The 15,114-nt window shown below is 37.7% G+C and overlaps 1 protein-coding gene across 2 annotated transcripts in view; it reads left to right on the forward strand.

Annotated features, from left to right (window-relative positions):
- PTPRD (protein tyrosine phosphatase receptor type D) overlaps positions 1–15,114 on the forward strand; it is a 1,173,827-nt gene that overhangs the window by 876,123 nt on the left and 282,590 nt on the right. For both annotated transcript variants that reach the window (XM_085043363.1, XM_085043362.1), the window contains one exon: positions 13,641–13,808. In XM_085043363.1, the coding sequence (XP_084899489.1) occupies positions 13,724–13,808 (85 nt within the window). In that variant the 5' untranslated portion in view covers positions 13,641–13,723. The remainder of the gene's footprint in view (positions 1–13,640; positions 13,809–15,114) is intronic.

Below are 15,114 nucleotides of genomic sequence, written 5' to 3' on the forward strand. Positions count from 1 at the left end.
ATTAAACAGAAGCAGAACATTGAAAAAATGACAGAACTCTTTAGGACGTTTAAATAGTGTCAAAAAATGGGAATGTGAGTAATACTATCAAATACTAGTAAATTGTATGTGAGAGTCAAAATTGCATGATTTATTGTAATCAGTTTATGATACATTGCCTTGAACTTAAATGAGTTTTGAATGAAATTTTGTATTTGTAAATTAGACAATTCCATGCAGCTATCTGGTTTAACATTATGTAAATTGGTCTTAACTGTGAAGATTGAGTATCAGCATGCATTTTTACATTTTTAATTTCTTTAGGAACTTCAGGAAGTCTTCTGTTCACCTACTGGAAGAAGTTTAGAAAAAAATAGCAGAATATTTGTTCAAACTCATTTGAGAAAGATTTGCATTTCCATTAGCATTTATTTGTTGCTGGATACCAAATTCACACCAAATCAGATGGCTGCTTTGACTATTGTGTAGATATGCTTGTTAAAGATCTCAAGTACAGAAATAAACGAAACTTTATTGATAGAAATGAAAAAAATTGATGATGCGATACAGAAATAAACTGATTACACCAACACATTCCAGTACATTCCTGAATCCACAGATAAAATGTAAAGTGAACTCTATCTAGATAAATTCAAGCCATCGTCCAAAATTCATTGTAACTTTTGGTACTTTAATAAATAAGTGTACATCTTTGTTCTATATCCCAAGTAGTTGATGACACAAAGACTGGTGGAAGTTTGGCTGAAAATTTGGATCTTATGCTACACCATTTCAAATAAAATTGTTTTATGTGGAAGTGTCTGTATGATAGTACAACAGTTGTGATATTACTAAATTAATGTATTTGAGTTGCCTTTTTTCCTGGCCTAAAGATGATGCTTAAAAAAAAAAAATAAAAGAGGTGCATTGGATATAGTGTAAAAATGGTGATTGACATTTATTTGATACTTAATGGAGCTGACTTGCAAAAAATAAAATTAGTTCTTGAGGTAAATTATTTTGATTTTGGTTCCAGAGTCTTTTTAAAAAAGGAGGATGCAGTAGTGACATAATTTGTTGAAGTAGTCCTGATTCCCACAGTGCTAATAACTAGAAAATGACTGTGAAGTAAAATTTGCAAGGAGTAAGGTAACAGTCTGCATACTGTGGACTTCAAAAAAACATGATAGACTCATCTATAGGTACCTGAACAAAGCCACCTTTATGGATTTTATATTTTTGTTTAAGGCATAAAAACCTCCTGCTTTCTTCTTTCCCTTTTCTTCTTTTAACCTGTGACCTACAGGTATCTGTTTATACAAGCATCTTTAACTTTGTGCTAGCAGCAGTGGACGATCTCTTGCATGCAGAGATTAGGAGGAAGGAGCTCTGGTTCAGTGAACCAGAGGTTAGAGGTTGCTTGAGGTACGTCCCTGCATTTTTTTCACTGAAAGCAGTTGTTTCTGTTATTGTAATTTATAAATAAATAAATCCTAATTCTCTGATATCTTCTAGCAACTGCAGTGAGCAAGCCATTCAAACTAACTTAGGAGGTCAACAGCAGAATACATTTCTGTAGTAGAAAACCTCTTCTAAAATTGAGGGCTTGCTGCAGTATGCAGAGCACTAAGGAAAGGAAATATTCATAGTTTTTTCTCCTGAATTCTAATCCTTGAAGTCAAAAGCACTTTCCCTACCCACTCATTTACTTTTAAACCTCAGGAAAAATGAGTCGCTTTTCTTGGTAGAAGTTGGTTTTAACAACATTAAGGCAATGATATACATGAGAGAGAGCCTGAAACATGAGCTCAAACTTAGACATGCCACTGAAATTTTTTTTCCCTATTTACATAGCAGCTAAAGTTATGCAGAACATCCATAATGTGTAGCTTTCTTTACAGTTTTTTTTTTTCTTTCACCCTGAAGAGGTATGATTGGAAAATGTTTTGAAAAATGTTTCTGTTTACTAGTGACAAGGTCCCAAAGTCATTCACATCTGTATACTTCAAATGAGGCTTTTCAAGATATTGAAAAATTGGTTACAGCTGGCTGCACACCCTGACAGTTGAATATAAAACTCCCATACCAGTCATAACTAGCAATTCAATTTAACTTATGCACAGTGAGAGCAAAAAACCATAATTTCTTTCCAAAGAGGCGACAGTGCAGTCAGAACTTTTACAGCTGCCTTTCATGCACCGATAATTAAAAAAAATCAAAACAAAATCCCTAACTGGAAAATACACCTTCCCTTTATAATTATCTATTTCAAAGCTGTAATCGAGCATTTCATTATAAAGATGCTAATCAATCTAGAACAATACTCCTGGGACAGCATACACACCCAGAGACATAACGGTTATAATAGAAATGCTGAAGAAACTTTACTGGGTTTATAATAGTTTCTCAAGCATTTCTGTTGTGAAAGATGAAACTCCCACAAGTGCCTTGCAAAGTTCCAAGCAGAATGTCAGGCTCATCTTCCAGGCTTTAGATATGTTGAAAATACAGTACTTTGTTAACAGTATAAATAAGCAGAATGCACTCACTAAAAAAAAAAGTTTTCATTTGTGTAGCCAGATCCTTAGTTAAAACTAATGACTGGTAAATGAAGCCAAAACTGGAATTGTCTTTCTAAGTTATGTTTCTCACCCTATAGAATTTCTTATAGAGATTTATCTCTGTGGGATAGTGCTAACACTCCAGAGAAATGTTTGAGCCCTGAGTACCTGCTGTCAATTAAAATCCTCATTGATGAGTCTATCGTGTACAGCCTTGGGATTTCCACAAAAGACTGATATTCACAACCTTGTGTTTGCTGTGGAATTTGAGTATCTGTGTCACATGGGTGGCATCTTTCTGGAGAAGGGAAGACAGGAACCTTTTTCTGCCTGTGTTTGGGCAGCAATGTTGTGGTAACATGGATGTTAGTGGTGCTAATACACAGAGTCAAAAAGATCAAACAGCATGTTTCCTCCAAGTATTGTAGTTTTGATTCATGTTCTGAAAAGAGAATTAATGTAAATTGAGTCTTTAAAAGTCTTGCAATATTTTAATGCGACTGTCTGAAGGCTTAAAGTTACTGTGTACTTCTCTAAGGTCAGCCTATGATATTTTGTACAGAGCACGAGGGTAAAATTCCAAGATGTTTATTGTTAGCCACCTATATGAACTCTTCTTTATTTCATTGGACTCAATATTTTCTCAGTTTGATCAGTAGTGAAACTAATTCTCTGCTTTCATTGGTTCATTAGTTTAATTTCATCATGGCTAAACATAAAGTATTGTGTAGATGAAGGTTAAACTCCTTACTTAATTTTAATCTCATAGAAGCATGCTTACTTATTACTACTTTCCAACTAGAAATTCTGGAAATGAAAATGCTAAAATTAGAGAGAAAATGCAGAAGTCCTGGGAGTCTTCATGTATGAAGCACATGTCTGAAAGGCAGAGAGGTTGTTTCTTCTACTGTTGCGGTTTTGGAGGATGTTACAGCAGACTTTACCCTAGAGCTTCTCTACCCAGCTCGGTTCAGCGCCTCAGTGCTCCAAACTCTCTGTCCCAGGGCTGGACACTGCGCTCTCACCGGCCAGGGAGCCATAAGGCTAGCTCTGGTTCGTCTGCTTTCACAACCGGCGGTGATAAAGGAGGCGAGGAGGGTCTGTGCGTTGTGTCCATGGAAGATGTTTATTCGCATGGTGCAGCAGAGGCCAACGACCTCCCCGAGGCAGAGATGCCTCGAGGGCGAAGGCCTCACATGCTCAGCACATGTGGAGCATAGACACACGTGGAGCATAGACAGAAAGATAGCGGAGGGTAAGGAGTTTTATAGGGAAACAGAGAGGGGCAGGGACAGCACACAAGCCCAGTGACCTCTGGGTACAGGGGAGGTACAGGGGCGGAGTTAGGAGCACAGGAACCAATAGGGGAAACCCGAGGGAGTGGCCAGGGCCACGTGGGGTTAGGGTACAGGAACCAATAGGGAAAACTGGGGGCGTGGCTAGGACTGTGTGGAGTAGGGAAGGCAGGACAATAGGTGACAAGTACAGTCGTTAAGAAAGGGGTGTGGGGAACTTGCAGCTATTACCACAATATTCTACCTCTCCTGTTTTTTCATATAAATTTGAACTCAGCAAATCAGCCCTTTTTGTAATTGAGTGTGTATGTGTGTGTGCAACTGTGTGTGTTCTTGAATGTTTGCTTTACTGTCTTTTAAGTGTATTGCTTTGTCTTATCTCTGTATTTTTTTATTCTTTCTGATGCTGAGATTATAAAAAATACTCAAAATCTGAATGACAGGGAGCTGTAATCTAAGCCATGATCTCTGTGTTTTCTCATCTATGTATTTTTTATGAAAGGTGACAAACATAACTAGGATAATACCCTTCCTTTCGTGTCATATCTTCAGGTAATTTCTTTTTTATGACTTGACTGTTCATTTAGAAGACAAACTAACAGTAGTGCCTGCACTTGGTTATTTCACCAATTTATTATTCTGTAATATTTCTTTCTCTGATTTGTCTTGCTCATTTATGAAGGAATATATGACAGATTGTCTGTTTCAGAAACTGTGTCATGTTCATAAGCAGTGAGAGAGATAAGTGAAGATATATATGTACCAACAGTATGCAGGAAGTTCTTTAGCCAGGTGAAACTAATCCAGTATATGGGTAGAAAAACAATTTTTGCTAAATATGGCATCACTCTATAACACTGTGGTGGATATGCATGCGCTATCCATGTCACAATGTACTATTGGTATATATGGTATATAAGTTACAGAGATAATTCCACAGCTGTATACAGTAGAGTTCAGATTTATTTTTTCCTGATATTCTTTATAAAAATAATGTTCGTTTCGGTGGGTAGCACATAGTCTCACTTCCTTACTGAGAACTGACAAAAAGATGCTGCAAAAGAAGGTGAAGGTTACACAATGTCAGCATGCAGTTAACAATTAGGTTCGAAATTACCAGCTTGTTGCTAAGGCCAGCATATTTGTGAGAAAAAAGTCACAGTTAGTTTTTCTTTAATATCATCAGCCCAAAAAAGATGAATGCTTGGGAAGCTGTCACAGGACTTAGATTTGAAAAAATCTTGCTGAAATGTTTCCTGAGAAGGACATAAACCCAGTGAGGAATATATGGAATATACATAATGCATTTTAATCTATTCTAGTACTCTGTAACAGAGTTGTAAGAGGATGAACCACAGGCCTAACAGGGATTTCTTTCTATTATCATATTCTTGTAGCTAAGACTTTTGAGTGCCAAGTTGCCTGGGCAAAACAATATGAATGAAAGCTCTGGGTATAGGAGCTGCACCACTTCAAAGCGCAGAGAAAAATCTTAGAATCAAAAATGAGAAAGGAGTGTGTGTGTACTGGTTAATGCTTTGTAGAATCTCCAATCGTTAAGTTGTTTAATGTTTAGTAATAGGTTTCATAGTGGAAATCTGTTGTCAATCTCAGTTGGCTTTCACCAGATCAAGTACAAGAAGTCTGTGGGGATATGAACTTGTGCTTCTCACTTTCCATTTGAAGAGGATTGAGGTAGAGGTTCTGTGAAGCACCTGAAATGCCACTTCAAGTGTCCCTACTAAGCCACTCATTTCTTCTAATTACAGATAAATCTATGGTAGTTAACGAGGTCTGTAAAGAAAAACATGCTATGAACCATGTTGTCAGGCTGATGATTTTATGATTTTATTTGGTATCAAACTGGCTTGTCAGCATTATGACATTAGCTTGGTGTCTGAAAGTGTACCAACTGGTACTTTCTTTATTAAGGAAGTTTCAACAGTGAAATATCTGTAGGTTGTTGTTGCCTTTTAACTCTTTTTTTCCCAAGTTTATAACATCACTTCTACTTTTTCTCTGAGTGTAGTAAAACATGCTGTATGTTACAAAGATACTTTGTAGTTCTCGTCCTTTTTCCAAAAAAAGACCTGTGGAGGACCATGCATGATTATGCCGTATCTTAGTATGGGATGTGCATAGTGCTCCTATTGCTTCAGGAAGTTTTTGTATTTTATTACCAAATAATTCTATAGTGCCAGCTACTTTTGAAAAATAACCATTTCAGCTCTCCATCTCTTCCTCTAATACAATTGTATTGCTATCAGCAATATTATAATAAAGTGCAGTCAGGCTAAACTAGCTGCAGCTGGATTACTGTCATATGTATACTGCAAATTCACTGTATCAGTCAGTCATGCTTCAATCTGATTAGCCAACGAGTATATTGGATAGTTTTGAAACAAAACTATAAAGTGAAAAGGAAAAAGAAAAGCCATAAAAGAAGAAATTGCAGAGAAAAGAGAAAAAATGTCTTGTAGTACTGGTCAGATTTGACCTGTTAACTCCAAACTTGCAAATATATTTCTAATTTTTTTTAGTATCTACAATACCTGGTATGCTTCAACCATGCCTGATGCTAAAGGTGGGGAATATCCTGAATTTTTCACAATTTCGCTGCTGAAAAAGACACAGAAAGGGCAAAATTCTTCTAAAAATAAGATGGCTCTTTAGATCATAGCAATGTTAACATGTCTGTGTCATGTGCATATCAGTGGAGCTGTGGAGTCATTCTTGTTGCTAGGTCATCCAAGTACCTAGCTCAGTGAGGAAGCAAGCCACAAATAGATGCCACCTCTGTGACAGTAACTGTGGTTCCAAAACTCAGCTGCTCATGGTAGAGTCTAGCTGCTCCTCATAGTTGTGCTTTTTCATAAGACTGCTGGGAGCCTCTGCTTGTAAGCTGGTTTTTGAGACCCTTTTTCTGGGGGTGTCTGATGGGTGTGTGGTACATGGCACAGCGACTCTATGAATGTTTCTGTATGTGGTTCACATGCTCATAGGTTTAGCCTCTTCTGAGAGGTGGTTGCTGCACAGCTCCAGTGTTGTTCAAGCAATGTAATAGAAAAGTCAAAGAAGACTAACAAACTTTTTGGTTCGAGGCAAACAACTAAGACAAAAATCAGTCTGTAAATGTTTTTTGCATTAACACAGTGAATGTATTGTTCCTGAGCCAGATTTCAGGGAAAAAATTAATAGAATCATAGAATCTAGAACAATTTATGTTGGAAAATACCTTTAAGATTGAGTATCTTACTGTAGCACTAAGTCTACCCACCACTAAGCCATGTCCCTAGTCAGTATGTCTGCATGGTCGGCAACTCAACCAACTTTCCAAGGCATACTGTTCCAGTGCTTGGCCTCCTGTTCAATGATGAAGTTTTTACTAATATCCATTCTAAACCTCCCTGTGCATGACTCAAGGCAGTTTCCTCTTGTTCTGTTGGGAGAAGAGCCCAACCCCCACCTGGCTACAACCTCCTTTCAGGCATTTGTATGGAATGAGCCTCCTTTTCTCCAGGCTAAACAACCCCAGCTCCCTCAGCCCCTCCTCACAGGACTTGTGTTCCAGAGCCTTCACCAACTTCAGTGCCCTTCTCTGACACACTCTAAAATCTTGATGTCCTTCTTGCAGTGAGTTCCCCAGAACTGAACACAGGATTTGAGGTGCACCCTCACAAGTGCTGAGTCCAGGGGGACAATCCCTGCCCTGCTCCTACTGGCCACGCTCTTGCTGATCCAGGCCAGGATGCCATTGGCCTTCTTGGCCACCTGGGCACAGCCTGGCTCATGTCCAGCTGCTGTCACCAACACCCCCAGGTCCTTTTCCTGTGGGCAGCTTTCCAGCCACTCTGCCCCAGCCTGTGGCACTGCCTGGGGTTGTTGTGACCCAAGGGCAGGACCTGGCCCTGGGCCTTGTTGAACCTCACACCATTAGCCTTGGCTGATTGATCCAGCCTGTCCAGATCTCTCTGCAGAGCCTTCCTGCCCTCCACTAGGTTAACAATGAACAATTGCACCCAACTTAATGTTGTCTCTGAATTTACTGAGGGTGCAGTCGATCCCCCAAACAAATTATCAACAAAAATACTGAGTAGGACTGGCTCAGTATTGATCCCTGGAGGACGCCACTAGTCAGTGACCTGGTGGTTCTACACACCTTACACACCTTACTGTGGATTTCTCCTTGTTTCTCTTCTCTGGTTGAAGAAAGAGTAAAATAACAGAGTAGCCAAGATACTTATTTGAGCTCCTTTTTTTTTTTTTTTTTTAAAAAGCTGCTGCTCTTTTTTCCCCTTTCTGTCTCTTTGTCTCTCTTGTGATCTTGCGTGTTTGGTTTGGTTTTGTTTTGTTTTGCTTTGTTTTGTTTTTTGTTTGTGGGGTTTTTTTGGGTTTGTTGTGGGTTTGCTGATTTTTATTTTAGCAAGTCTCAGAATAGAGTTTGCTTTCTTTAATTTCTCATATGGGCCAAGTCAAAGCAGGACTATTTCAGGGGTAGTATACGTAAGTAATTTACAGAATTCACGACTAGTGTATTGGCAGAGTCTGTGTTTTTTCAGGCAGGAAGTCAGTCGTAGTGGAGAATATTTCATTTGTCTGCTTAATATCTGTGACTTTGTAACATAGTATAAATTATTTCCATAGATTCTCAGCAATATATAACTTTAATATCCATAGACAGGTCACATTGTATGCTTTTCTCATCTAGCAAGACTATTTCCAGCTCAGCACTTAAGCCATTGCCAGCCCAATGTTTTTTTTTGTCGTGCCATTATTTGAGAAGCTGGAAGTTAAGAAGTTAGGAAGTGTTCTAGTGGATTGTTTCTGCGTCATGTATAAGAAAAGTTCTTACGACCTGCAGAAATTACTAAGATGGCAGAAGTTTGTAAGCATTGAGACACCTGTCAACTTACAATTGGTATTTTAATTCATTATTAGAATGGAACTGAAGCTGTATAAAGATCCAGCTAGGCAGGGTTTTCTGTATGGTTAAGGATTGCCAGTGACTTATGAAAATAAGTCTTTTTGTCAGTAAAAAACCAGGCACCTCTAAATAACTTTCTATATGAGAAGAACATTCCAGTGTTGTGATTTCAAGGTACTTTGCTGTTGTTGAGTTGATTTATTCACTAAGAATTTAATTTATTTCGTCAGTTACCGAAAATCCATTCTCTGTTTTTCGTGGTAACAGAAGAATCCTTGTTGAAGTCTAAAATAGAATTACAATATGGAATCAGATTGATATATTGTTTTATATAAGCAAAATTCCATCTATCACTGCAGCTCATTTTTATAGAGCAGCGCTTTTATAGTGATGTAGTTCAAATGCATGACAACATTAGAAACCTACTGTTCTAGCATGGGTGCTCATTCGTGCTAGAGTAACAGAGAAATTCAGGACTGATAGCCAAGCATTAGGGTGTATTGTTATCCAGAGACTAATACTAAACTTATGAACACTCAGCACAGCTGTCTCTTAAATTTCCTTAATCATGTGTTTTCATTTTGGATTTTTTAAGAATAAAAGCATAATGAAACATGGAACTTTTCCAGCAGGTCAACTATGAAAACATTTACCATGTTTAATCAATAAAAGAGCAAGCAAAATGTGGAACTTCCGTTTCTGCCAGTTGCCCTCATTGCTTTGGAAAATATATTTAATTCTCTTGAAAAGACATTGTTTTACTCAGAGGTATTTCTGAATTGATTTTGATTAAAGAGCTTATGAAAATTAATTTTGCGCATTATTTTCTATTCTTTCTAGTAATGATTCAGCTGTCAGTTAGGTTTTTGCAGCCAAGATTTGTCCATGAAATTTGTTTATTTTCTTCTTTAAGGAGGGATCATGGTTTATATGCAAATACAGGAAGCATTTAGACTTTTTCCATCACTAATTCTAGTAATACTTTAAATTAGTTTTTTGTATTTCTTCTCTTGCATTTGTATAGTATTAGAAATCTGTGGCTTGGAAATGGATGTAATTCAGGATTGTGGACATGATGAAGGAAGTGCAGAAACAGAATTTCATCACAGTCTTCTGTTTTAAACTTTACTGCCATGTATTTTTAGAGAAACATTGTTGTTTGGGTTTTTTTAATACAAGATGTATCCAGTTACTTTCCTGTGGGGAAATACAGGGGGTTTCTGTGGGAAATCTTTGAGAAAAAACAGAGATGACCATGAACTAAAATCCTATCTCTGAACAATTTAAAACTGGAAAAGTTGAACCAGAAATCCTGTTTGTAGCACAAATGAACTCTCGTACCTTCGTAATCCCTTTCATCTAAAATTCTGTAAGTTACTGTTTATTTTGTTATTTTTCTCAGTGTGGCTCCCTACATGTGTTATGAGTTTTTTTTTGTCCCATGTTTGTTTTTTCTGACAACTCTTCCCTGCTGAGCTGAATTTCTCTGTTAGCAAGCATTTAAATGCACATGCAGGCATGGAAAAAACAAGCAGATAAAAAAAAAAATTAGTGGTTTTTGGTGCGTTTTTTCTTTTTTTCTTCTTTTCTGGTGATTTTTTTTTTTTGTTCTAAAATTTACCCCCAAGCATGCATTTCCTATAACTGTCTTGGAGCAGGAACCATCTTGTGAGTACTGTGGTAGCACCTAAAAGATTATTTTTGCTGCTAAAGTAAACAGACTGCAGGAAGGCATTTCGGTATTCAGATGTTTCATTCATCCAGTTGATCCTTTTGAGGATAATTGGTGCATGTGCCCATGCCCTAGTAGAATCATCTGCTATGCTCCTGCTGAGGAGAATTCTTTTTTGTCTCTGCATTGAACACTCTGGAGAGCTCCACATCTGCGCTTCTACTGATCCTATTATTAGATACTACTAATCAGGGAAAATCTATCGTCTTACTTATCTATGTGTTATTGTTAGATGTATTACCTAGTTTCATAGATAGCTCTTTAAGAGATATTGAAAGAGTCACTTTTGATTATTTAATACAGCAGTTATGCAGCACTTAACCTAACAGCTTTTATTAAAGGTTCACAAAAAGAGATTTTTTTTCTGAAGAACTGTTGATCTCTCTGTAGCTGTTGTGATCTTCTGCCAAGGAGAAGCCTCATCTTCCTGCCCTGGTGCAGTGTGAATGTTGTAATGGGGGCTGCTAAGAGAATATCTCACTCAGGATTATTTCTGCAAGACCAGTATTGGTCCTCTGATGCCAAGGCTAGAATGATCTGGAGCTGCAAGTGCGGTTTGTGTCTTCACTGTGTTTGGTGCCACACTGGATGTCACAAACACGGGGAAGAAAGAGAAAAGGGAAGGAGCTAAATCATTTAAGAATTAATAATGCTTTAGATGAGCCTTTCATTTTGGAGCTACTAAGGTGGCTTGATGTGGAAACTGATAGTTGTCTTGATAATTTCATTTAGTCCTTTTGAGGATTTGCATCTTCCATGTTAGTTTTCACAAGTAAGCCAAGTACATTACACATGATCTGATCTGTGGTGTTGGTGCAGTTGTCAGTAGCAGGGTCTGAAGGTTTGTTTTCTATTTGGGTAAAGCTAAGGCAGACTGATGTGGAGAACCTTGATTGAACCTGAATTTCTCTTAGCTTGCTTCTCTGTTCATTACCAGCCCATCACCTGCATGCCTTTATTAACACGGTCTCTTCAACTCACTTGAAAGAAAAACAACTACCATCTTTATTCAAGTGCGTCTGTTTCCTTGACCTAAAATACTAGAAGTTTGCTGTGAAGGCCTAAGCAGGCAAAAAGGGAGAATAAACAACAAGCAAAGGGTCTCCTGGAAACCTTAGTGTGTTTATCAGGTTAGCTAAAGCCATGACTCTCAGAAACATCAAAGAAAGGGAATACTGAGGGCTTTCATTTTATGACCTGAGTGATAATGAACATTATCTTGAAAGCAGAGACAATGAGTGCAGTATTCCCAAGTGGTTGTATGTGAATTTAGAATGAGAGAATGGAATGAGGTTTTTATTAAAAAAAAGAAACAAAGCTCTTTTTTCCTCCCAACCTTTTCTTTGCCAGGTTTTGTGATACATCCCTTAATTTGCAGACAGCTTGTAGAGGATAAATGCATATTCACATATCAGGATCATGAGGTTTTTAAAATTCCTCTTTTCCCCAAGCAGACAGTAATATTTTTTTCTGTTAGAAACCACATTTAATATTTTGATGGGAATGCTTGAAATGTATGAAAATAATCTCCAGTGCCCCATTAAAAAACAATTGTGTAAAACAAGTACCTTTGTGGTCACCCCTTCTCTGCTTCCCTTATTAATTAATATCAGTATTGTTTCCTCTCTGCTTCCTCCCCTGAAAGGAGGGGAGTACTTAGTAGTACCCACCACATTTCTCCATTCACTTTCACACATCAGCTAGTGCGGTTGTGTGCTAATGAAAGATAGTTTTGTTCTTTAGTGAGCTGCCTTTGGATATAGTTCAGGGCTCCCCTGTAACTCCTGCATTCCAGAAGAAGCAAAATAAAAATCACCTCTTCCTTGAAAGTGCATTTCATATGTCTCCATCTTTGTGATAGCATTGGAATCATTACACAGCAGTTGGCTCTGATACGCTTGTAGAGACACAAATTGAGTCCGACAGGACTGGTGTCTCATGGACTTTGCTGTCATTTGAAATGCTGGCATGAAGATGGTAGCAATAAAAGGGCAGAGCTGGTGCCTTTAGCATTTTGCTTATGAAGATTTCTTATGCTTGTATTTTTTGATAGCAGTAGCTGATTCAAAAGATAGTTTTACAAAAGAGATTTGTAACAAAGCATAGATTTCTACCAGATGCTCTTTTCTTTCTTGAGTGAATTCTTCTGAGCTCTTCCCTATGCTGAAAATGGGCTCTTTATGCCACCCACAAATCTATAAGATCTATTTAGTGGAATGACAATTAGTATACTTTTGTCTTTGCCCTCTTGACTTTCATCTTTAGTGCACGGAAACCACTTGTGTGGTAATGAAGAAGGTAGTATCAAACTTAACAGAGCTTGTGTGTTGCAGATCCTTCAGAAAGTATAATTGCATTTCATGTTATTTTAGTGACAATGTCAGCCTCCTTAGGGATATCTCTAGTATTTCCTGTGTTAGGTGAAAATATTTTTTTATGTTCGTTGATTTCTGTTAGTGTGGCATATTTGGACAAAGATGAGACACTTTTCTTTCAAGTCAGGTACTTGAGCTGTAGTTCTACTGTAGTATCATTTTCAATTATGCATTGTGATAAATGAAATGGATTGAACTGGGATCACAGCCCTTTCTTCAATGCTAGATTTCTGGTTTTCTATTAGGCATATTTCAGATACGTACAGTAAATCACGACAGGGATTTTAACCTTTGAAAGTTGCTGAACTATGCAATATGTTGCTAACACCTCCTGAAGCAGATTTTGCGGTGTTGTTCTTACCAGGTGCCAGGGCATCAACTCCCTGTTTGCATGTGGGTTTATTATGGATATCTAATCTGCTTTGATTACCTTTTTGCAACATGAGTTCCATTGATATCTTAAACTTCATCAACAGTATCAGTTTCTTTAGTTTAAAAGATGCTGTTGAATACAACTAAAGATTCAGGATGTGACAGTTGCTTGATTATATGTGGTAAAGGTGCACTAATAAATCTGTTGTAACAGTGATAACATATACTGTACCTTGAATGTTCTTGTATATAACAGTAGCCTGAAATTAATCATGTTTCTTTTGCTTTCTGCCTTATGCTTATGTCTTTAAAAATTGTTTTGCCTCAAATTGTGAATGCATCAAAACAAAAAAACAAAGACTCTGTCCTGTTCTTGCTAATTGTATTTTTATCTTTCCACAGGCTCTGAAAATACTTCATCTGCAATTTCAGGCCGGACAGACTCGCAGTGGCTTCTAAGCCAGTGAGAACAAGGCTGCCAAAGCATGCTGGTGCCAAGCTGTCGGATGATGCACCTAGTCAGCCCAATGGTGGTGCTCCTGTGCTTGCTACTCTATGCTGATGCTGAAAGTAAGCTTATTATTTTTTATGCTTAGGTCTTGGCCATCATGAATAGTGTTGTTTTCAGATGGTGTTTAAGAGTCTCGGAATGAATTTCCTTTTGAGTGATTTTTGAAAAGCTGTGAGGTCATCTCTAGATCACAACTAGCACTGGAAAAGGATTTTTTGATGCAGCTTCCTTACTGTTCTTCTTATTGCCCTCTTCTTTTCTTGAGCGTGAGTGGTTTGTGATAAAATGGTGGAGGCCATTGCCACAAAGTTACACAGTCAAAACAAAGACCAACCTTGCTTAGCAGACATTGGTCAAAAATCTTAAAAACATCTGTCATTCTTTAAATATTTCTGTCTTCAATTAAAAAAAAAAAAAAGATATCCCACTCCCAATTAATATCCAGTCCAATTAAAATTCCAGTCCCTTTGTAACTTCTGCAACAGCTGTTCTAATGTATTATTTCCGACAGCTGTCCTGGAGTACTGTATCCAAACAAATCAAGCAGAACTCACAACTTAGTGGCTACCCTAAACATGTGACAATTCAGTGAGGAAAGGCACCTATGTTTACTTGTGCTGAGGGGAAACTGTTGGAGTTTGGTCAATTAGTTTATCTATTAATGGGAAGATAATATCTTCTTTTTAATTAGGAAATCATTAGGTCTGCCTTGTTTACATGTGTTCCTTCTCCCAGCTGTCTTGGTACTTCTTGCAGAAGTAATGTGCAAATGAGAAGAGCCATTTGCTTTCCACCTGTTGATCTGCAGGTTTACTGCGAGCTGAGTGTTAACATTGGCTGCAAGCTGACTGCTAACCTTCACTTCATTTTGAGATATTTTTTTACTTTCCTATTACTTCCTGACCCTATGCAGATACATGACCAATCAATAACTTTGTTTCATCTCTGTCTTTAGAAGACTTCTGTGGTTTTTTGCACATCTGTTAATTAAGAAGAACATAGAGTAATAGAATCGCGTTAGTAAGGTTGGATGAATCAGTTCTCAATAAGTGCATATAGAGGAATTCCTTATCACTCCACTTACCACCTGCACTCCAGGTATACTGAGTCACAGCAATAAAAGAGATACAATTTTTTTCCTGTTTCATGCATAATAAGACATCCTTCTTTTAAGTGTAGCTATATGAAAGTGAAGTAAACGGAGGGAAAAAAGGACAAAACATTCATGTTTGTTGTGTAGTGACAGCTGAGATTCCTTGGCCCCTTTCCAGTTAGATAATGACCAGCTGGGATGATTGTGTCTAAGGTGAAGCCAAGGACATTTTAACACTTTCGCCAGCAAATAATTAATTGGGAAGTGGGCCC

This window comes from Lichenostomus cassidix, chromosome Z (assembly GCF_008360975.1).
Source record: "Lichenostomus cassidix isolate B80296 chromosome Z, HeHo_3.0, whole genome shotgun sequence".
In the NCBI taxonomy this organism is placed as follows: domain Eukaryota; kingdom Metazoa; phylum Chordata; class Aves; order Passeriformes; family Meliphagidae; genus Lichenostomus; species Lichenostomus cassidix.